Below are 23,633 nucleotides of genomic sequence, written 5' to 3'. Positions count from 1 at the left end.
GGGGAGATTTTTTATACACACAAAACATGAAACAGTGGGTGTTACCATATACACTATAACGAGAGTGATCAGTTAAGGTGACCTATTACCAGCAGGAGAGGGGGAAAAAACCTTTTGTAGTGATAATCAAGGTGGGCCATTTCCAGCAGTTGACAAGAACATGCGAGGAACAGTGGCCGGGGGGGGGAATAAACATGGGGAAATAGTTTTACTTTGTGTAATGACACATCCACTCCCAGTCTTTATTCAAGCCTAATGTAATGGTGTCCAGTTTGCAAATTTATTTCAGTTCAGCAGTTTCTCATTGGAGTCATGATTTTTCCAGGGACTGAGGTGTGGTTGACCAGTTTGTAGTTCCCTGCATTCTCCTTCTTCCCTTTTTTAAAGATGGGCACTATATTTGCCTTTTTCCAGTCGTCCAGGGCCTCCCTCAGTCGCCACGAGTTTTCAAAGATAATAGCCAATGGCGCTGCAATCACATCACCCAACTCCCTCAGCACCCTCAGATGCATTGCATCCGGCCCCATGGACTTGTGCATGTCCAGCTTTTCTAAATAGTCCTTAATCTTCGATGGCTGCCCCACCACTGATGGCTGCTCATCTCCTCCCCGTACTGTGCTACCCAGTGCAGCAGTCTGGGAGCTGACCTTGTCTGTGAAGACGGAGGCAAAAAAGCATAGAGTATTTCAGCTTTTTCCAGTCATCTCAGTAGATTGCCTCCTCCATTCAGTAAGGGTCCCACACTTTCCCTGACCACCTCCTTGTTGGTAACATACCTGTAGAAACCCTTCTCATTACCCTTCACATCCCTAGCTAGCTGCAATTCCAATTGTGCCTTGCATGCTTGAGTAATATTTTTATACTCCTCCAAAGTCATCTGTCAATGTTTCCCCTTCTTGTAAGCTTCCTTTTGGTGTTTAAGCTCACCAAAAATTTCTCTGTTAAGCCAAGCTGGTCACCTGCCATATTTGCTAATCTTTCGGCACATCAGTATGGTTTGTTCCTGCGCCCTCAATAAGGCTTCTTTAAAATACAGCTAGCTGTCCTGGACTCCTTTCTCCCTTACATTAGCCTCCCAGGGAATCCTGCCCATCAGTTCCCTGTGGGAGTCAAAGTCTGCTTTTCTGAAGTCCAGGGTCTGTATTCTGCTGCTCTCCTTTCTTCCTTTTGTCAGGGTCCTGAACTCAACCATCTCATGGTCACTGCTGCACAGGTTGCCACCCACTTCTACTTCCCTTACCAATTCTTCCCGGTTTGCGAGCAGCAGGTCAAGAGGAGCATGGCCCCTAGTTGGTTCCTCCAATAGTTGCACCAGGAAGTTTGTGCACTGCTGTATTGCTGTCCCACCAGATGTCAGGGTGATTGAAGTCCCCCATGAGAACCAGGGCCTATGATCTGGAAACTTCTGTTAGTTGTCCGAAGAAAGCCTCACCTACCTCATCCTATTAGTCTGGTGGTCTATAGCAGATGCCCACCATGACATCACCCTTGTTGCTCTCGCCTATAAACTTAACCTTGGACTGGAGCTCTGCGCAATCATACTGCTCTCTGACATACAGTGCAACTCCTCCACCTTTTCTCCTCCGCCTGTCCTTCCTGAACAGTTTATACCCATCCATGAGAGTGCTCCAATCATGTGAGTTGCTCCAACTCTGTTGTTTATCATATCATAGTTCCTTGACTGTGACAAGACTTCCAGTTCTTCCTGCTTGTTTCCCAGGCTTCTTGCGTGCATCACTCCGAGAGCTAGAACCATGCTGGAGAGGACCTTGAAGGATGCCATCCGCTGCCAATATCTGGAAAACCTGAAACGGAAGCCGGACCAGGGCAAGGTGTTTGAGGAGACATGCAAGTGGGACGCCAGCAATCACTTCCTCCCCGGGAGTAGCTTTCCCCAATTTGCCGACTGGAGGTTCATCCACAGGACCCAGTTCAACTGTGTTCCACCGAACGGAACAGACTGTTGTGGAAACTGGGACAAGTGATGTAGGAAATGTGGCTGTGCCAATGAGACGCACATCCTGTGTAGTTGCAAGTCTCATTCCAGAGCCTGGCAGCTGCGACATAACATCATCCAAGATCGCCTAGTCAGAGCCATACTGCCACCTGTGTGGAAGGTGGCCGTGAACTCTGCAATCCTTGGAACCAACAGTCAACTGCGACCGGACATAGTCATCACCAACGAAGAACAGGAGACTGTCATGATGGTGGACCTCACAGTGCCCTTCGAGAACAGGACCCTGGCCTTCCGCAACTCCTGAGCTCAAAAGGTGGAGAAATGCACCCGTCTGGCTGAAACCTTAAGAGCTGAGGGTTACCAGGTTCAGACACACACACTGATCGTCGGAGTAACGAGTGAGTGTTTCGGGAATGTGGAATCAATGCTACGCTCAGCTGATGCAGCAGCTCATGGTGTTGGATGCCATCGGGTGATAGAGGGACATCTACCTAGAACACATCACCAGACATTGACAATACCAGGAGAGATGAGCTGGAGTGATGAGAAGCAAAATCGGAAAGTCACTGAAATACTTCTCTGATGGATTCTATCTACTAAGGTTGAACCCATCCTAAATGCTCAAATACTGAGAGACAATGTACACTCATTCATATATTTGTTTTCCGCAACCAACTCTTTGTATAAATTTTCATGAGTGATGTACTTGAGTATTTGGATTCTGATATCTAAACTCTATCATTAAATTTCTCTAAATTTGGGTTATTGCAGATATGTACCATATTATCTTATGAGTTTTTAAACAAACTTTGTGTTTGTATGTAATCCTAGCATTATACCCAGATGTACAGGCACTCTTTTCTTAACCTGTGTATTATATAATTTTTTTTAACATTAGCTTAAATAAAAGTTTTATATCCGAACTTCAAATCTGTGACCCCCTAGTAGCCAGAGGGTGACTGAAAGATATGGAATCACTAAACAGGGTTAGGGGTGACATCCTGGTAGCAATTCAGCACTCTCTCCTATCCCCAAAGCTAAGTCTAACTCATGATATTGTATATGAATAAATTTGTAGTCTAACTAGTTGTAATCTAGTTTGAAAGTCTGAGAGCCTTTGGCCTAAAAACAGATGGTTTTAATCTATCAGTGTATGGCACTCCATAATGTTGTTACACATACATTAACTACAAATTAAGATTTGGAGTAGCATATAAATAACGAATGTCATGGCATCCTGATCATAAACTCTGTGGGATACTGTTGGTACATGGTAGCACATAATATCCAAAACATCCTAGAGAACCTAAGGTGCTCTGTGCCATACCTGAAACCTAATTAGTTAATTAAAAATCATAGGAGGTGCACTGTTGCAACTTCCTTAATGTAAATCAGTGAGTAATGAGAGAGAGACTCTCTTACAGGCACATGAACATATTTTTCATATTTTAAAAATCTCAAGTGTAACCAAATATTGCAAACTAAAAACTGAAAGCTTTTTTTCAGGTGTATGTTTCTTGAAGGCATGCATTCACTTATTATTTTAGGTTTCAGAGTAGCAGCCATGTTAGTCTGTATTCGCAAAAAGAAAAGGAGTACTTGTGGCACCTTAGATACTAACCAATTTATTTGAGCATAAGCTTTCATGAGCTACAGCTTCATCGCATGCATTCAATGGAAAATACAGTGGGGAGATTTATATACATAGAGAACATGAAACAGTGGGTGTTACCATATACACTGTAACCAGAGTGATCACTTAAGGTGAGCTATTACCAGCAGGAGAGCCGGGGTGTGGGGGGAAACCTTTCATAGTGATAATCAAGGTGGGCCATTTCCGGTAGTTGACAAGAACGTCTGAGGAACAGTGGTGGGGGGGAGGATAAACATGGGGAAATAGTTTTACTTTGTGTAATGACCCATCCACTCCCAGTCTCTATTCAAGCCTAAGTTAATTGTATCCAGTTTGCAAATGAATTCCAATTCAGCAGTCTCTTGTTGGAGTCTGTTTTTTGAAGATTTTTTGTTGAAGTATTACCACTTTTAGGTCTGTAATCGAGTGACCAAAGAGATTGAAGTGTTCTCAGACTGGTTTTTGAATGTTATAATTCTTGATGTCTGATTTGTATCCATTTATTCTTTCACGTAGAGACTGTCCAGTTTGACCAATGTACATGGCAGAGGGGCATTGCTGGCACATGATGGCATATATCACATTGGTAGATGTGCAGGTGAACGAGCCTCTGATAGTGTGGCTGATGTGATTAGGCTCTATGATGGTGTCCCCTGAATAGATATGTGGACACAGTTGGCAACGGGCTTGTCTCTACGTAAAAGAATAAATGGACACAAATCAGATGTCAAGAATTATAACATTCAAAAACCAGTCAGAGAACACTTCAATCTCTCTGGTCACTCGATTACAGACCTAAAAGTGGCAATACTTTAACAAAAAATCTTCAAAAAACAGACTCCAACGAGAGACTGCTGAATTGGAATTCATTTGCAAACTGGATACAATTAACTTAGGCTTGAATAGAGACTGGGAGTGGATGGGTCATTACACAAAGTAAAACTATATCCCCACGTTTATTTCCCCCCCGACACACACACACTGTTCCTCAGACGTTCTTGTCTGAGGAACTGCCGGAAATGGCCCACCTTGATTATCACTACAAGAGGTCGTCCCATCCCCCCAGCCCTTCCACTCTCCTGCTGGTAATAGCTCACCTTAAGTGATCACTCTGGTTACAGTATGCATGGTAACACGCATTGTTTCATGTTCTCTGTGTATATAAATCTCCCCACTGTATTTTCCACTGAATGCATCCGATGAAGTGAGCTGTAGCTCACAAAAGCTTATGCTCAGATAAATTTGCTAGTCTCTAAGGTGCCACAAGTACTCCTTTTCTTTTATTATTTTAGGGTGGCTCATAAGGATTGGGTTACTGCCATAGTTGTATGTGCAGGTAGAGCATCATCTTTGGTGGTGGTAAAGGGGAGCGCCACAAAAAATTATATTGTCTTTGCAAGAAAATAGTCCTCTATATAATATTCAAAAGACAATTGTGGGGTCTGCCATTCTTGATAGTATATTTTTAGCAGTATTGCAAATCATTATTTAATCATTAGGGAGTTGACAGCCACAATTCCTCAACATATAGTAGCCTTATTTCACTAAATATTCTGTTTGGCAGTTACTAAAAGGTTGGAAGTATCTTGATTGGCTGATGAGCTTAGTTTTTACTCCAGTTTGTTTCCTGCTGCGAACATTCACAGCAGAGAGGCAGGAAATAGAACAGGTGCTTTGGGGGAGGAAAGCACCTTTGGAGACCTCTAGCAATGCACTTGCAATAATGTATGTTTAAAGATATTCATACACCAAAGAGAGTCTACATAAAAACAGATTTCAGAGTAGCAGCTGTGTTAGTCTGTATTTGCAAAAAGAAAAGGAGTACTTGTGGCACCTTAGAGATTAACATTTATTTGAGCATAAGCTTTCGTGAGCTACAGCTCACTTCATCGGATGCATTCAGATGAAGTTCACAATGCACTGCATCTGCTACCTGTCATTTAGAAACAAGCACCGTATGCAAGCATTACTATTTGTGTAAGTACTACATAACAGAAGTGCAGGACTCACCCAGTAGGCAGAAAGTTTAAAACTTCGAAAATAAGTTATGTTAACATCAAAATAACTTGTAGCATACTTCTGCATGCTGAATTCCCATAGCTCAGTAGCCTAATAGAAGAGTCTCATCTCCAAAATATATATATATATAAAATATAACTCACAATTAACCCACTTCAGTGTACAACCTTACCATACGCAGCTTTTTCATCTTAAACTGTTCTGGGATAAATACACAAGTGTATATTTAAAAAATATTAATATGTCTAAAATTCCAAACAAATGAACAAATTTGTTGTAACTGGTAAAAGTCCCTAAAGAGGATTAATATCGGATTCAAAACTACAAATAGTGGGAAATAAATCCTACAAGAACACTGGTATCAAACAGAGGGCAGAACTAAGGTTATCAGAGTGTGACCTTGGTGACTGGCTGAATAGGGCTGATATGCTAAAGAAATGGCCGGTGTATTAGAGAAGCTGATACATGTAGGTATATTGCTCTATATCACATTTCTTGGGGCTTTCTTGTGTTTGTATTGTTATCCCTCAGCACACTAAAGTGGTTTTCACTAAGTGTTCTTTCTTGTTTACAACTGGAGGGATGATCTAATCCTCAGTTCCGATCTTGATTGGAACCCTGAGAATCCTCTCATGAGAAGCATGAATGATGACCCTTTTACAATGTCAAATTCAGGAAAAATATATAATCACATGCACACTGATGATTTGCCAAAAGAGATAATTAAAATGGGAAGTTAAATAAACAAGGACCTAATGTTCATTAAAAAAGAAGAGGCAAGGCTCAGTTTCGTAAACCCCAAACATTCAAACATCAAAGTGGGGTCCCACAAAATTGTGAGTTTAAAAAATATACTTGGGTGCCTTTTTATTTGCATTCTGGTTTTTGAGCCTTTAGGGTTCAGGTTTTCAAGATTTTCTCTGTAAGAATGAGGGCTAAATTTTTGTTTTTAATGATAGCTAATATTCGAATGTGTTCACATTCCAGGAGCTGGAGTTTTAAGCAAAATACCATGATACGATAAAATTGCAAGAGCTGGCAATACCGATTGGTGGTGACGATATATGAAATGGAAAGAACCTAGCTTGCCTCACACATTCTGTTTTGAGTTTGAAGTTAGAAAAATTCATTGTACTTGCAACCTAAATATTTTACATAAAAATCATTGAGACAACAAATATGATGGAACCCTATGGTGCCTTTTTCATTCTGTCTTCAGAGTATCTGCTTCTTGAAAACCAAAGAAGGCAAGAATTAGAAACTAGAAACAATAAAAATGATAGTTGGATGTAGGGTTAGGATAAAGTGAAAAGAGGGAGTTGGGCATGGGATTTTATTTATTTTATTTCTCTTCCCTCCCCTCATTTTCTGTTACCTGTCTTTATTTAGGCCCTGTGCTCAAGGTGTCAGTGAGGTGGCATCTGGCCACTCAGAACAGGTCTAGGCCCTCAAATGTTAGGTCTTCAGGGCATGGACCATATCTTTTTGCATATGTATGAATTAGCTAAAAAAAGGATAGATGCTGTAAGATAACAGAACTATTTTTTACAAAATTAATGCAGGGAGTAACTTTGAAACAAAGGGGAAATTATAATTTCTTCAGGTTTGCCACTTCCTGCTAGCAGTTTTAGAAACTGTATTAATCATGTTTCCTTCAGTACCTTGGGATACTGGCTTGGAGAATAAACTTACAAGGGCTGTGATTTAATATAATAAGGTGAAAGCTTCATTACAAAGCATTGAACTAATCTGAATGTTGATTGCGGGTTACCTTTATCACTTTACATCAACTAACTAATTTAGACAGGAGAGTATTTGATTGAGTTGGCGCAGCTTTAGCAAAAGTTGTTTTTTTCTGTGACGTAACAATAAAAGATGAGGCAGAGAAACTGTTTTCATGCTTGAATTCTGATTATCTATCCAGTGGTCTACCAGACTTTGTGTAGAGCTCAGTCCTTGCCTTTGGTGCTATCACATAGGAAACTTACACTCTGCTGTATTTGTTGGAAGGAAGAACTTTGTCAAAGCACGCGATTGAAACTAGCAAAATATAGTTTTGCCACTCGTTCTGATCTAGCAAGGACCAGAATGTATTGTTTGAAACAAGTAGAATGTTTGTTATGATTCTTCATATATTTTAAACTTTAACATTGATTAAAAAGTCCCCGCCCCTTTATCAGTAATACAATATATAAAAACTTGAAAGCTATTAAATTCTGTTCTGTAATGTTAAAGCTAAATTTTAAAATGCACTCCAATCAGTAATGCAAAAGATAAAAGGGCACCATGAATTTAAAAACAACACTTCTGAAATTATTTTATCTACTATTGTGATTTGACATAAGAACAGCCATACTGGGTGAGACCAAAGGTCCATCTAGCCCAGTATCCTGTCTTCCAACAGTGGCCAACGCCAGTTACCCCAGAGGGAATGAACAGAACAGGTAATCATCAAGTGATCCATTCGCTGTCGCTCATTCCCAGCTTCTGGCAAACGGAGGCTATGGACACCATCCCTGCCCATCCTGGCTAATAGCCATTGATGAACCTATTCTCCGTGAATTTACCTAGTTCTTTTTTGAGCCCTGTTATAATCTTGGCCTTCACAAAATCCTCTGGCAAAGAGTTCCACAGGTTGACTCTGCGTTGTCTGAAGAAATGCTTCCTTTGGTTTGTTTTAAACCTGCTGCCTATTAATTTCATATGGTGACTTCTTGTTCTTGTGTTATGAGAAGGAGTAAATAAGACTTCCTTATTTACTTTCTCCACACCGGTCATGATTTTATAGACCTCAATCATATCCCCCTTTAGTCATCTCTTTTCCAAGCTGAAAAGTCCCAGTCTTATTAATCTCTCCTCGTACGGAAGCTGTTCGTAATAATTTTTGTTGCCCTTTTCTGAACCTTTTCCAATTTCAGTACATCTTTTTTGAGATGGGATGACCACATCTGCACCCAGTATTCAAGATGTGTATTTATACCTAAGTATACTGAATGGTTTTTAGTTCTTGTGCATTTGACAGTGTTGTGTATTGTCAGTTTCCTCTGTTAGGTTTTTTGAGTAACTGTGGAGAAGAGAGGGAGATTTTTAAAATTGGTTGGAGGTATTTTGGGGTTGGGATAGTACATGAAACTATTTGTAACTTTTTTAAATTGACCAGATTTCTAGTTGTCTGTAATTCACAAAAAACCCTCTGTTTTACCCCTGGATACGTCCTTGTAATTCTCACAAAAAATGTTTGATTTTAGGTGTGCGTATCTGAGGGTGCCAATTGAATATTAGGGCATAGATTTTTATTTTCACAAATCTTTGTATTTAATTTTCTTGGCTTTTAACAAGAATGAAAACACTAATCTCAGACTTCACTAAGTACTTGTGCAGTTGAATAACTAGAAACTAGTGCAACTTTGGAATTCCATATGGAAAAAGTAGTTGAAAACCACGTGGATGTCATTAACATTGCTATATTTGTATAATCCTGTAACTCTGAATTTTAATGGAAACTTCATACTGTTCATGGGCAAAACCTATTTTTTCCTCACTTATGCTACCGTTATTTTTTTGAAAATTGTACTGGAGATCAGCCCTCAGTGAGAAGAGCATTGTGTTGTTTACAGCAGGAAAAAGATTTTCTTAGTTAAAAAATGGAAGAAAGTATTTTAATAAAAGGGGTGGAGGGTTGATTGCTGCAAATGACTAAACTGTAAAATGAATCTCATGAAGTACAGCTTGTAATATGATTTTCTCACATCACTGATGTAGAGTTAGTTGACAATTCCTCTTTGCTCCTTTAGATCACATTCTTACCCACCCACTCTGGTAATTTTAAAATTACCTATGGGTGGTGTAATAGTTTGGAGTTCTATAGTAGTACCTTCCATTTGAGAATTCTGAGTGGCTTTTTAAGCAATGAATTAAGCTTTACAAGACTCTTGTCAAATAGGTGAGCAATACTAACTTCAGTTTGTAGATTGAAGGGAAACCGATATGAAGTGACGTGGATAGGGTTGTGTGTCAATATTGGAGCTATGATTTAGAACCTAGAGCTCCTTACTCCAGTTCTGTGCATTGACTATTTGATACTCGGGAAGTAGAATACATATAAACCTATTCTTGGTGAAATAGTTGGAGATTTAGTTACTGGTCTGTGATTGGAAATCAGTCTTTCACCTGTGCAACTTCTATGTCCGCAAAAACAAAACAAAACAAAAAAAAATACTCCACCCCTTAAGAGCTGAAGACCTGTTCTAATCCTAGAGGGATGTTTCCCCTCTGCAATTTGTATCCTTTTGGGAGAAAAATTCAGTGTACTTAATACAGTCTTTCATAGAGCAAACCTCTTTCGTGCAAAGAGGTTTACAAAACCTGTATCCCAGGTTACGATAGCCAGGCTCTGAAGTTCCTGCTTCAGGGCCCACTGTGACAAAACCTTTATTCATAAAAGCAGTCCCACTGACTTCAGTGGGACTGAATATAGTTGCAGAATTATACCTTTGGGCTTAATATCTCAGAATGCCAAAAGGAGTGCCTCTGGTGGTAGTTCACTGTAAGAAAATCCCAATTTATAAAGTGTAAACTTTCCTGGCAAAGAGCTTATATTGTTTTAAAAAGGGGGCAGAATGCTTGCACACGCACACACCCACACCTCCTTCCTTCTTGTGTTAATTGTGAATGGATAATTAAGCTTACTATAAGACTTCCCTAATTTTTATTAGTTGAATATTAGATGTCGTCATGTGATTTAGTGCAACCAGTCATGCCAGCTTCATTTCTTTGTTTAATGTTAGTTAACACATTTTAAAATATACATATAACCAAGTGACCACTTAGCATTTTGACAAATAATCATAGGTCATACTCACGATACTTTCCCATGCAGGAGACCGATATTAAGGAAAAACAGCAATCCCTGTTGATGTTGTCCCGTCAAGGAAGGTTAGAGAATGAGTTTGAGATACCTTCTCCCACCAAAGTTTCTGGTAGAAACCCTTGTCCAGCCTTTCTCCCTTTTTCTCCTCTCTCCCTGATCAGTCCCCAGTTCACTAGTCTCCCATTCTCTCACTTCCAGAAAGGACATATTCAGTTTGAGGAAGAATTTCTTCTTCTGTTCTTGGAGTGGTGATAAAAATTCCTTGAGTTTGTCATCACAGTTGACCAGTCTGGTGATAGGAATGAAGGGCTTAATATGCTTGCATGTATGTTGTCATAAGTCAGTTATAGTGTAGCTGGTTGCAGAAGTCCATTTTGAATTCTTGATGTGTGTCAATAACTTGCATTTATACAATGTGGAACTTTTCATCCAGAAGGATCCCAAGGCACTTTGCCAAATGATTATACATCCATTTCCAGGAAAAAGTGCGCCAACATCTTGGGTTGTGTACCTGGGTGTGGCAACACTGCCTGAAGAAAACTGTTTAACTGAAATTGCAAGGAGAATTTTGCTAAGTCGAATATAATGAGCTGAGTTGAAATTGGGATAGGATAACTGTGTATTTTAAGGGACTAATTTGTGTAGTAAATTACGCAAAAATTCTTTTAGGAGCTGGCAGGAATTACCTGGGTAATCCACGTATTAACAATGTATTGTTGGACTTATGGTATTGCTGCCAGTTTCATAGCTGGTGCAGATATATTTTTGCTTATCGGGAAAAATTCTGGAAACTGGGAAAACAACTTTTATTTTTCTACAGTTCTGTTCTGATTTTATTTTATTTACACTGCCTTTCTGAGTTCATGTTGAAGATGCTTTTAAAATAACTCTTTTAGTGTTCAGGTTGTTTCTAGTACATCCCTTCAGAGTTTATTGGTGAGTGGAAGGAATCTGCTTGTTTGTATAGTGATAGATGTTACTACGGTGGAGTAAATACTAATCCTGCTTTGCAAAGCCCCGATCCATTCAGGCTTTTGATCCAAAATAAAAAAAAATTGAAATCTCAGGTATTTACACTATAATATATATTCTCCTTCACTGTTGACTTCCAGGATATTTGTGTGTTACTAGAACCTGTTTTTCTTCATGGTCTTCCTCCTAGTCATACCTAGTTTCATCAGAAATGTCCCGCTCTAATGTTTGTGATTGGTCAACGTACTCTTTGGGAGATCCTACTTCTTTGATGTACTAATGTGGAAAATGAGATTGCCCCACATCATTGCTCCAATGGATTGTACACCACTACTAATAGAAGCTGCAAATAAACTATGTCTCTGCTTATTTGTCTTTACCAAGGGGCTTTACAGCAAAGTAATACATACTTACAAAAACTGTGTTATGTAGTGCTCTCCTATTTTAATAAACATTTTAAACTTCATCACAAAGATGGATTCTACAATGACCAATCTTGGTTGCATATTGATGACCTTTCCTTGTTTGTACTGGAACAATTCATTTGCATTGGCTGTTTGAATTTTGGGAGGATGGCTTTTAATTATATTTTAATTTGCTCTCCTTATGTTCAATAAACACCCCTTATTTATGTGTGTGTCTATGGATGCTTGATAAATAACCAACCATTGAGAAGGTGTTTGGTCACAAGCATGCTTTATCTTGGTTTCCATTTACATTATCTCTTTCTTTCACATACCCACACAAATATAAATGTTAAAAAAATTAGCTATCACCAGTGATACAATTTTTGCCTTAATTGGTACTTTTAGTGAAGAAGGATGAATGTAACTGCAAAATACATAATTTTTTTCTCACACTATATAACTCTTTCAAATGTACCAAACAGACAACAGTATAGTATGCACAGTTTGGACTGTGTCTGGGGGAGTAAGTGGCCATCCAGGCTATTTAAAATAAAACAGTAATATTGAATTCTAAATTCAGTGTGAAGAATATTCTGAATATACATATGTAGTTCCCATTAATTTTAGTTTTAATGGACAAGTGTGATCTTGAGGCATTATAGTACCCAGAATTCCTTGGACTGGAAGTGCAGTGAGAGGAAAGATGGGCCAATGGCTGAAGTGCTAGCCTGTGCTATGGAATAACCAATTTCAATTCCTTCACCTCAGACATCCTGTGTGACCCTGGGCAAATCACTTGGCCCTGGTCTATACTACGAGTTTAGGTTGAATTGAGCAGTGTTAGATCAATTTAACCCTGCACCTGTCCACATGACGAAGCCATTTTTATCGACTTAAAGAGCTCTTAAAATCAATTTCTGTACTCCTCCCTGCTGAGGGGATTAGTGCTGAAATGGACATCGCTGGGTCGAATTTGGGGTAGTGTGGACGCAATTTGATGGTATTGGCCTCTGGGAGCTATCCCAGAATGCTCCATTGTGACCACTCTGGACAGCACTTTCAACTCAAATGAACTAGCCAGGTACACAGGAAAAGCCCCCGGAACTTTTGAATTTCATTTCCTGTTTGGCCAGCATGGCAAGCTCATCAACACAGGTGACCATGCAGTCCCAGAATCACAAAAGAGTTCCAGCATGGACCAAACGGGAGGTACTAGATCTGATTGCTGTATGGGGAGACGAATTTGTGCTATCAGAACTCCGTTCTAAAAGACGAAATGCCAAAATATTTGCAAAAATCTCCAAGGGCAGGATGGACAGAGGCTACAACAGGGACCCGCAACAGTGCCGCCTGAAAATTAAGGAGCTCAGGCAAGCCTTCCAAAAAACCGGAGGCAAACAGCCGCTCTGGGTCAGAGCCCCAGACATGCCACTTCTGTGATGAGCTCATGCACTTCTAGGGAGGCCCCACCACTACCCCACCCCTGTCTGTGGACTCCTGCAAGGGGGGAGTCTCGTGCAACAGGGATGAGGATTTTGGCGATGAGGAGGAAGAGGATGATAGTGCACAGCAGACAAGTGGAGAAACTATTCTCCCCGACAGCCAGGAACTGTTTATCATCCTGAAGCCAATACCCTCCCAAGGCGGGCTTCCGGACCATGAAGCTGGAGAAGGCACCTCTGGTGAGTGTACCTTTGTAAATATAATACATAGTTTAAAAGCACGCGTGTTTAATGATTAATTTGCCCTGAAGACTTGGGATGCATTTGCGGCCAGTACTGGAAAAGTCTGTTAACGTGTCTGGGGATGGAGCGGAAATCCTCCAGGGACATCTGCATGAAGCGCTCCTGGAGGTACTCCCAAAGCCTTTGCAAAAGGTTTCTGGGGAGGGCAGCCTTATTCCGTCCTCCATGGTAGGACACTTTACCATGCCAGGCCAGTAGCACGTAGTCTGGAATCATTGCATAACAAAGCATGGCAGCGTATGGTCCCGGTGTTTGCTGGCATTCAAGCAACATCCGTTCTTTATCTCTCTGTGTTATCCTCGGGAGAGTGATCATCCCAGAGAATTGGGTGGGTGTGGAGGGGGGGTGTGGTTAGTTGGGTTTGTGCTGCAGGTTAACTGGAAAACCACAGCCCCTCCTTTTAAATGGCTAACCCAATAGGTGCTTGGTATGGGAAAGGAGGGCGCTGCTGTGAGAAACCATTCCCACATGTTTTGAAGGTTGAAGAAGCCGAAACACTGTGGCTTACCATGGCTGCCTGCAAGCCGAATTCTGTTGCCCGGCCCTGTGTGTGTGATCTCTCACACCAAACCGGCAGGCGCTCAATATAAGAGGCAAAATGCGACCTTGTACCAAAAGCACATGTGCTATGTAATATTAACAGCTTGGTTCACTGTGAAAGAGTCTATCCATTGTTCTCTAAAATGTGTCTTTTAAAATACTACTCTCCCTTTTTTTCCTCCCACAGTTGCAGATGTTTCAATGCTCCCCTGATCATCTCTGTCCTAGAGGCTAGCGCAGATGATAAAGCGGAAAAAACGCACTCGCGATTAAATGTTTTCTGAGCTCATGCAGTCCTCCCGCACTGAAAGAGCTCAGCAGAATGCTTGGAGGCAAACAGTGTCAGAGTCCAGGAAAGCAGAAAATGAACGCGAGGACAGGAGGGATGAGCAGTATGAGAGGTTGCGGGAGCAAGAGGAGAGGTGCGGGAGGCGTGATGAGAGGAGGCAGGATGCAATGCTGAGGCTACTGGGGGATCAAACTGATATGCTCCAGCATCTGGTGGAGCTGCAGGAAAGGCAGCAGGAGCACAGACCGCCACTGCAGCCCCTGTGTAACCGCCCGCCCTCCTCCACAAGTTCCATAGCCGCCTCACTCAGACACCCAAGAACGCGGGGGGAGAGGGGCTCCAAGCACCCAACGACTTCAACCCAGGGGACTGCCCAAGCAACAAAAAGCTGGCATTCAATAAGTTTTGAAGTGCAGTGTAGCGTTGTCCTTCCCTCATCCACCACCTCACCCAGTGCTTCCCTCCTCCCCCACCCCTCTCGGGCTACCTTGGCAGTTATCCCCCTATTTGTGTGATGAATTAATAAAGAATGCATGATTCTGAAACAACAATAACTTTATTACCTCTGCAAGCGGTGATCGAAGGGGGAGGGCGGTTGGCTTACCGGGAAGTAGAGTGAACCAAGGGGGCAGGTTTTCATCAAGGAGAAACAAACAGAACTGTCACACCATAGCCTGGCCAGTCTGGTTTTCAAAGCTTCTTTGATGCGCGGAGCGCCCTGCTGTGCTCTTCTAATCACCCTGGTGTCTGGCTGCATGTAATCAGTGGCCAGGCGATTTGCCTCAACCTGCCACACCACCATAAACATCTCACCCTTACTCTCACAGATATTGTGGAGCAAGCAGCAATAACAATGGGATTATTGGTTTCGCTGAGGTCTAACTGAGTCAGTCAACTGCGCCAGCACGCTTTTAAACGTCCAGATGCACATTCTACCACCGTTATGCACTTGCTCAACCTATAGTTGAACAGCTCCTGACTACTGTCCAGGGTGCCTGTGTATGGCTTCCTGAGCCATGTCATTAAGGGGTAGGCTGGGTCCCCAAGGATAACTATAGGCATTTCAACATCCCCAGCGGTTATTTTCTGGTCTGGGAAGTAAGTCCCTTCCTGCAGCTGTTCAAACAGACCAGAGTTCCTGAAGATGAAAGTGGCATGTACCTATCACGGCCATCTCATGTTGATGTCGGTGAAATGTCCCTTGTGATCCACCAGTGCTTGCAGCACCATTGAAAAGTACCCCTTTCAGTTTATATACTGGCTGCCTTGGTGGTCCGGTCCCAAGATAGGGATATGCGTTCCGTCTGTCGCCCCACCACAGTTAGGGAATCCCATTGCAGCAAAGCCATCCATTATGATGTACACATTTCCCAGAATCACTACCCTTCATAGCAGCAGCTCAGTGATCGCATTGGCTACTTGGATCACAGCAGCCCCTACAGTAGATTTTCCCACTCCAAATTGATTCCCGACTGACCGGTAGCTGTCTGGCGTTGCAAGCTTCCAGAGGGCTATCGCCACTTGCTTGTGAACTGTGAGGGCTGCTCTCATCTTGGTATTCTTGCACTTCATAGCAGGGGAAAGCAAGTCATAAAGTTCCATGAAAGTGCCCTTACGCATGCAAAAGTTTCGCAACCACTGGGAATCATCCCAGACCCGCAATACTATGCGGTCCCACCAGTCTGTGCTTGTTTCCCGGGCCCAGAATCGGCATTCCATGGCATGAGCCTGCCCCACTGCCACCAGGTTGTCCAATTTGCTGGGGCCCGTGCTTTGAGAGAAGTCTGTGTCCATGTCCTCATCACTCTCGTCACTCTGCTACCATTGCCTCCTCACCTGCTTTTGCAGGTTCTGGTTCTGCACATACTGCAGGATAATGCGCGAGGTGTTTACAATGCTCATAACTGCCGCGGTGATCTGAGGGGGCTCCATGCTTGCCGTGGTATGGCGTCTGCAGGAGAGCAGAGTTGCAGCGGAAGTGGTGGAGGACGACGGTTAGCACTGCGCACATTTTCAGAGAAAGAACACATATACCCTGGAGCCCATGACAGACAACATGGAGAAATTCGCTATTGAGACAATAGCAGCAGAGCAGAGTTGCAGGGGAAGCGGTGTATGACGACAGTTAGCAGTCCTACTGCACCATCTGCTGCCAGCAGCACCCAGGACACAACAGTGACGGAGTCGCTGAGCTGAGCGGGCTGCATGTATGCCATGGTATGGCGTCTGCGCGGAAAAAAGGCACAAAACAATTGTCTGCCATTGTTTTCACAGAAGGAGAGGCAACTGACAGCATTACCCAAAACCACCTGCAACAATGTTTTTGCCCCATCAGGCATTGGGAGCTTAACCCAGAATTCCAATGAGCGGCAGAGACTGGGGGAACTCTGGGATAGCTACCCACAGTGCACCGCTCCGTAAGTTGATGCTAGCCACAGTAGTGAGGACACACTCCGCCGACCTAATGAGCTTTGTGTGGACATATGGAATCGACTGTATAAAATCGATTTCTAAAAATCCACTTCTATATCGATCTGATTTCATAGTGTAGACATACCCTTGGTCTTCCTGTGCCTCAATTCCCTATCTGTAAAATGGGTTTAATAGTACTTCCATGCCTTCAAGGGTGTTGTGAGGATAAATGTGTGTTAAAGATTGTGAGGTGATGGAGGACATATGAGTACTTAAGATAGCATATTGCATCTATAGTATTTCTCTTGAGCACCTTTCTCTGGCAGAAGCTTGGAGTGGCTTCTTCAGAAAGAGCCATGTCTAGTTCACTTTTGTCAGAGAGAGAGAGAGAGAGATGTGGTGATGTTGCAAATGGAGAATCTTTCTCCAAAAACAGAGAGCGAGTGTCGTGGAAAATAATGTTGCCTGAATGTGTGGTTTATCAATGACTAGATTAAGAACAAGTAGTACTGCTTAAAATTAAGTGGGGAATTTTAAATAAATTACACTTGGAATTGAGTGCTTCAGAGAATTGCTGGTTCTGTTATTGTCTGTCTTAATGGACACTAAACTTAAATTACTGGGGTCTCCTGGCTTAAATGCTGTTGGCTGCAATGTCTTGGTCTTTAGAGATTGGTTAGTATTATCTGTTCTAAACCTGCGTGGTGTCATGTTAACATGTTGATGAGAGCATGTATATTTAAAAAATGCTCTATAAATATAAAATGACAGTATTTAATATGTGCAGAAAAATGAGATTCATTGGAGAAGTAACCAATGATGAAAGGTAAACTGAGGAAACCCAGATCCTATCATCCTTGGGCCAGATGCTCACTGGTTTACATTAATTAAGGATATAGAATCATAGAATATTGGGGTTGGAAGGGACCTCAGGAGGTCATATAGTCCAACCCCCTACTCAAAGCAGGACCAATCCCCAACTAAATCATCCCAGCCAGGGCTTTGTCAAGCCTGACCTTAAAAACCTCGAAGGAGATTCCACCACCTCCCTAGGTAAAGCATCCCTGTGTTTCACCACCCTCCTAGTGAAAAAGTTTTTCCTAGTATCCAACCTAAACCTCCCCCACTGCAACTTGAGACCATTACTCCTCGTTCTGTCATCTGCTACCACTGAGAACAGTCTAGATTCATCCTCTTTAGAACCCCCTTTCAGGTAGTTGAAAGCAGCTATCAAATCCCCCCTCATTCTTCTCTTCTGCAGACTAAACAATCCCAGTTCCCTCAGCCTCTCCTCATAAGTCATGTGTTCCAGTCCCCTAATCATTTTTGTTGCCCTCTGCTGGACACTCTCAAATTTGTCCACATCCTTTCTGTAGTGGGGGGCCCAAAACTGGACGCAATACTCCAGATGTGGCCTCACCAGGGCCGAATAAAGGGGAGTAATCACTTCCCTTGATCTGCTGGCAATGCCCCTACTTCTCCAGCCCAAAATGCTGTTAGCCTTCTTCTCAACAAGGGCACACTGTTGACTCATATCCAGCTTCTCGTCCACTGTAACCCCTAGATCCTTTTCTGCGGAACTGCTGCCGAGCCATTCGGTCCCTAGTCTATAGCGGTGCATGGGGTTCTTCCGTCCTAAGTGCAGGACTCTGCACTTGTCCTTGTTGAACCTCATCAGATTTCTTTTGGCCCAGTCGTCCAATTTGTCTAGGTCACGTTGGACCCTATCCCTACCCTCCAGCATATCTCTCACTTCTCCCAGTTTAGTGTCATTTGCAAACTTGCTGAGGGTGCAGTCCACGCCATCCTCCAGATCATTAATGATGATATTGAACAAAGCTGGCCCCAGGACCGACCCTTGGGGCACTCCACTAGATACCGGCTGCCAACTAGATGTGGAGTCACTGATCACGACCCATTGAGTCCGACCATCTAGCCAGCATTCTATCCACCTTGTAGTCCATTCATCCAGCCCATACTTCTTTAACTTGCTGGCAAGAATACTGTGGGAGACCGTGTCAAAAGCTTTGCTAAAGTCAAGGAATAACACGTCCACTGCTTTCCCCTCATCCACAGAGCCAGTTATCTCATCATAGAAGGCAATTAGATTAGTCAGGCATGACTAATGATACGGCCTTTTGTTCTTAGCCCTACTGCTGGATGAAGTTCTGTGTACACTCTAAGTGTGTTAGAGGCGAGACATTTTTCCGCAATGTTGTTTACACTCGTACTCTAGTACGACGGTTGTGGTACGGAAATGTAATTGGCCACAGAGCAAGATATATGTTGAATTAGAGGAAAGGATTCAAAATGGCTTGTTCCTGGATCAGACCATGGAAATTAATATTCTAAAATCAGGGAAGTTAAAAGTCTCCCCTTTACCCCAATAAAGCTGCTAGTTGATAATTGATGGTGTCAGATTGTACACAAATATATTGTTAGTACCCTACCTCTTCACATCCTTCCTTTCTTTATATGAATTCCAGTTTTGATCATAGTATTAAGTTTCAACATTGACTTTACGTATGTATCCTTTGATTAATACTGAAATAATGTGTACTGGCTTGATTGATGAGATGAAAATGTAGTGTCAGATTTTGTGTATGAAACCTATGCCCAGTTTAAAAACCTTGTGCTGCTGTAGACTTTAAATTGTTCATCTTGTCTTTCAGCACTCAGCCTGCTACAGCTTATTCCCATCCAACCACTGCGGCAAGCTACACTGTCCAGCAAACTCCTGTGACTCCATCTTATGCACCCCCAGTGCAGGCTGCCAGGCCAGTTGCAACTGCTGCCTATGGAGCATACCAGTCACATTCAGGACAGGACTATGGTTATGGAACTCGGCAGCAGGAACCTACCCCCCAGCCTACCACAACACCAAACTACCAGGTATCTATCCACAAAACCTTTTGGTGACACTTTAATTGGTAACTTATCTGAGCAACATTTGTCCACATTAATTGCATGGTATAAATTTTTGCCTGGGAAGCAGAATAAGGCTGATTTTTTTTGTTTTGTTTTGTTTTTTCACTTCATATATTTCCAATCTTTAATTGAAAAGGGGACAAGGACTGTCTTTTATGCTACATTTGTACAGGCTCAATGGATTCCAATCCTTAATTGGGGTTTCCAGGCACCGAGATAATACAGCTATTAATTATAAAATTAATATATTGGTATTAAAGGATTTTTCTGTTAAATTCTTCAAGATATTGGACTTGCGGGCTCTAGTATATTTGCTACCTTTTTGAATATACATAAGTGCTACATTTATATCAGTAAATGCTGAGGGATCAGACCAAATTACTAGAGAGCCAAAACAAGTGCAAATCTAAGAACATGCATAGTTTTAATTTCCTAAAGTCTAAGGACTATAAACTTTGAATCAATAGATGTAGAATGAAATCTGGGAGGCTTTTTGATTTTTTCCTACTATAAACTAACTTGTTCTTCCCAGTTGACATGAACGAATGCATAAAAAAAGCTTTTAGCCATTTTGGTAGAGTCCAACTAATTGCAATCAATTTTCTAAAGAATGCTTAATTTATCTATTTATTTTTGTAGCATTGGGCTGTGTGTTCATAATTTGGCTTCTTTTTTGTTCTGTTGGAATTTCATATACAGGATGGTTATAGTTATGGACGATCTACATCTGCAAGCAGCTATGAGAGCAAACAGTACTACCAGCCAGTTGCTACCCAGCCTCAACACACTGCCACAGACTCTTACTACCAGTCAAGTGAGTGCTACAGGAACCCAGTGTTCTCAACTTTAGTGTGTTATTTCAAAATATGTACGGTACTGGGAGGTTGAAAATGTTAAAGGTTTATTGGCAGCAGAGTATCAGTTGCAGGTAAAGTGTCAAAAGTAGCTTAATTAGACTTTTTAGCAACTTTGGAAAATGCCTTAAATCTTCTCTTAAGGGTGTGAAAATTTTTGTGAAATTGTGGTGGTGGTTTAATTTTTTCCAGTTCATTAAATGTCATAACTTGAACACAAATGTTACTTCATACTAATGTTTCAGAAAAAGATTTGTAAGAAACTGAATGCACAAATATTTATCCTCATACATGTAAGAGAAAGAGAGCTATCTACATATGACATGAACTGATAGAGTATAAATACAAATCACAGTGGTGACTTGAAACCAAGCTGGACATACTGTTGCTTATAGAGGATTGGATTTTATAAGAATGTGAAAGTAACTTATAACTTTGGAAGATCAGTCCTTTTATGGGTTAATGTACATTACTCAAATTTCAGGTGAAAAATAATTTACTAAGTGCCCATGAGTAGTTAGAAAAAATCAGGCCCATTCCTCAAGCCTCTGGCTGTATTTACATATTGAAATATAATTAAATATAAAAAAATATACAGCATGCCCTATTTGTAGAGAAAATTATAGTAAAAAATATAGGGACAGTGCATGTCACATTTTTGTTGAGGAGGCAAAAAGCACAAAACTGACTCCCGTGCATTTTTGCTTGCACAGACTTCGCTATAAACATAAGAACAGCCATACTGGGTCAGACCAATGGTCCATCTAGCCCAGTATCCTGTCTTCTGACAGTGACCAATGCCAGGTGCTTCAGAGGGAATGAACAGAACAGGTAATCATCAAGTGATCATTCCCTGTTGCCCATTCCCAGCATCTGACAAACAGAGGCTAGGGACACTTCAGAGCATGGTTTTGCATCCCTGCCCATCCTGACTAATAGCCATTAATGGACTTATCCTCCATGAACTTTTCAAGTTCTTTTTTAAACCCTGTTGCAGTCTTGGCCTTCACAACATACTCTGGCAAAGAGTTCCACAGGTTGACTTTACGTTGTGTCATCATAGAATCATAGAATCTCAGGGTTGGAAGGGACCTCAGAAGGTCATCTAGTCCAACCCCCTGCTCAAAGCAGGACCAATATCCAATTTTTGCCCCATATCCCTAAATGGCCCCCTCAAGGATTGAACTCACAACCCTGAGTTTAGCAGGCCAAAGCTCAAACCACTGAGCTATCCCTCCCCCCACCACTGAGCTATCCCTCCCCCCAAGAAATACTTCCTTTTGTTTGTTTTAAACCTGCTGCCTATTAATTTCATTTGGTGACTCTTCGTTCTTGTGTTATGAGAAGGAGTAAATAACACTTCCTTATTTACTTTCTCCACATTGGTCATAATTTTATAGACCTCAATCATATCCCCCCTTAGACATCTCTTTTCCAAGCTGAAAAGTCCCACTCTTATTAATCTCTCCTCATATGGAAGCTGTTCCATACCCCTAATCACTTTTGTTACCCTTTTCTTTATCTTTTCCAATTCAAATTTATCTTTTTTGAGATGGGGCGATCACATCTGCACACAGTATTCAAGATGTGGATGTACCATGGATTTATATAGAGGTAATATAATATATTCTGTCTTCTTATCTATCCCTTTCCTAATGGTTTCTAACATTTTTAGCTTTTTTGACTGCTGCTGCACGTTGAGTTAATGTTTTCAGAGAACTAGCCACAATGATGCCAAGATCTTTCTTGAGTGGTAACAGCTAATTTAGACCTCATCGTTTTATATGTATAGTTGGAATGATGTTTTCCAATGGGCATTACTTTGCATTTATCAGTATTGAATTTCATCTGCCATTTTGTTGCCCAGTCACCCAGTTTTGTGAGATCCTTTTGTAACTATTCGCAGTCAGCTTTGGATTTACCTACCTTGAATAGTTTTGTATCATTTGCAAATTTTGCCACCTCACTCTTTATCTCTTTTTCCGGATAATTTATGAATATGTTGAACAGTACTGGTCCCAGTACAGACCCTTGGGGGATATCACTGTTTACCTCTCCCTATTCTGAAAACTGACCTTTTATTCCTACCCTTTATTTCCTATCAGTTAAGCAGTTACTGATCCATGAGAGGACCTTCCCTCTTATCCCATGACAATTTACTTCGCTTAAGAGTCTTTGGAGAGGGACCTTGTCAAAGGCTATCTGAAAATCTAAGTACACTATATCCATTGGATCAGCCTTGTCCACATGTTTTTTGACCCCCGCAAAGAATTCTGTGGATTGGTGACGTATGATTTCCATTTACAAAAGCCATGTTGACTCTTCCCCAACAAATTGTGTTCATCTGTGTGTCTGATAATTCTGTTCTTTACTATAGTTTCAACCAGTTTGCTGGTACTGAAGTTATGCTTACCGGCCTACAATTGATGGGTTCGCCTTTAGAGTCTTTTTAAAAAATTGGCATCACATTCGTTATCCTTCAGTTATCTTACTCCAGGCCGAATTCTGTACCACTGCGCATGCACAGAATTTGTCCCCTGCAGATTTCTTTGCTTCCCCGCAGAAAAATGACTTTGACGGGGAACCAAAAGGAAGCCACAAGAGCGGTCATGAGACCCTCCCCAGCAGCATGTTTCGGGTGCCCAGGGCAGCCAGCAAAGAGGTAAATCACTGTGGGGCAGGGGGCGGGACTGGGGAAGACCCAGCTGGTGGCTCCTATGCTGTGCTGGGCTCAGCTTCTAGTCAGTTGGGCTGGGGAGGGTGGGACTTCCTCTTCCCCTGTACGGCATCCGGGGCTATGGCAGACCCACCCCAGATTTCTCCCCTGTCTGTAGGAAGCTCTGGAAACTCTCCCTTCCACGCTTCCTGCACCCATCAGCTGCAGGGGGAGGGATCACTTTACAAGGTGCTGCTCCTCCATCTGCCCACCCCCATGCATCCAGACCCCCTCACGCCCAGACTCTCCCTCCGAGCCTCAACCTCCCTGCCCCCTGGACCAATCCGCGGA

The 23,633-nt window shown here is 42.0% G+C and overlaps 1 protein-coding gene across 2 annotated transcripts in view; it reads left to right on the top strand.

The window, feature by feature from the left end:
* The window catches only part of LOC311512911 (zinc finger RNA-binding protein-like), a 94,150-nt gene that overhangs the window by 14,285 nt on the left and 56,232 nt on the right, over positions 1-23,633 (top strand). For both annotated transcript variants that reach the window (XM_084614340.1, XM_084614341.1), the window contains exons 2-3: positions 19,517-19,736; positions 20,472-20,586. In XM_084614340.1, coding sequence (XP_084470466.1) covers positions 19,517-19,736; positions 20,472-20,586 — 335 coding nt within the window. The remainder of the gene's footprint in view (positions 1-19,516; positions 19,737-20,471; positions 20,587-23,633) is intronic.

The sequence above is a fragment of the Lepidochelys olivacea genome (assembly GCF_965140295.1).
Source record: "Lepidochelys olivacea isolate rLepOli2 genome assembly, chromosome: 25".
Classification (NCBI taxonomy): Eukaryota; Metazoa; Chordata; order Testudines; family Cheloniidae; genus Lepidochelys; species Lepidochelys olivacea.
Note: the sequence above shows the minus strand (reverse complement) of the source record. Positions and strands in the feature narration are given on the sequence as shown.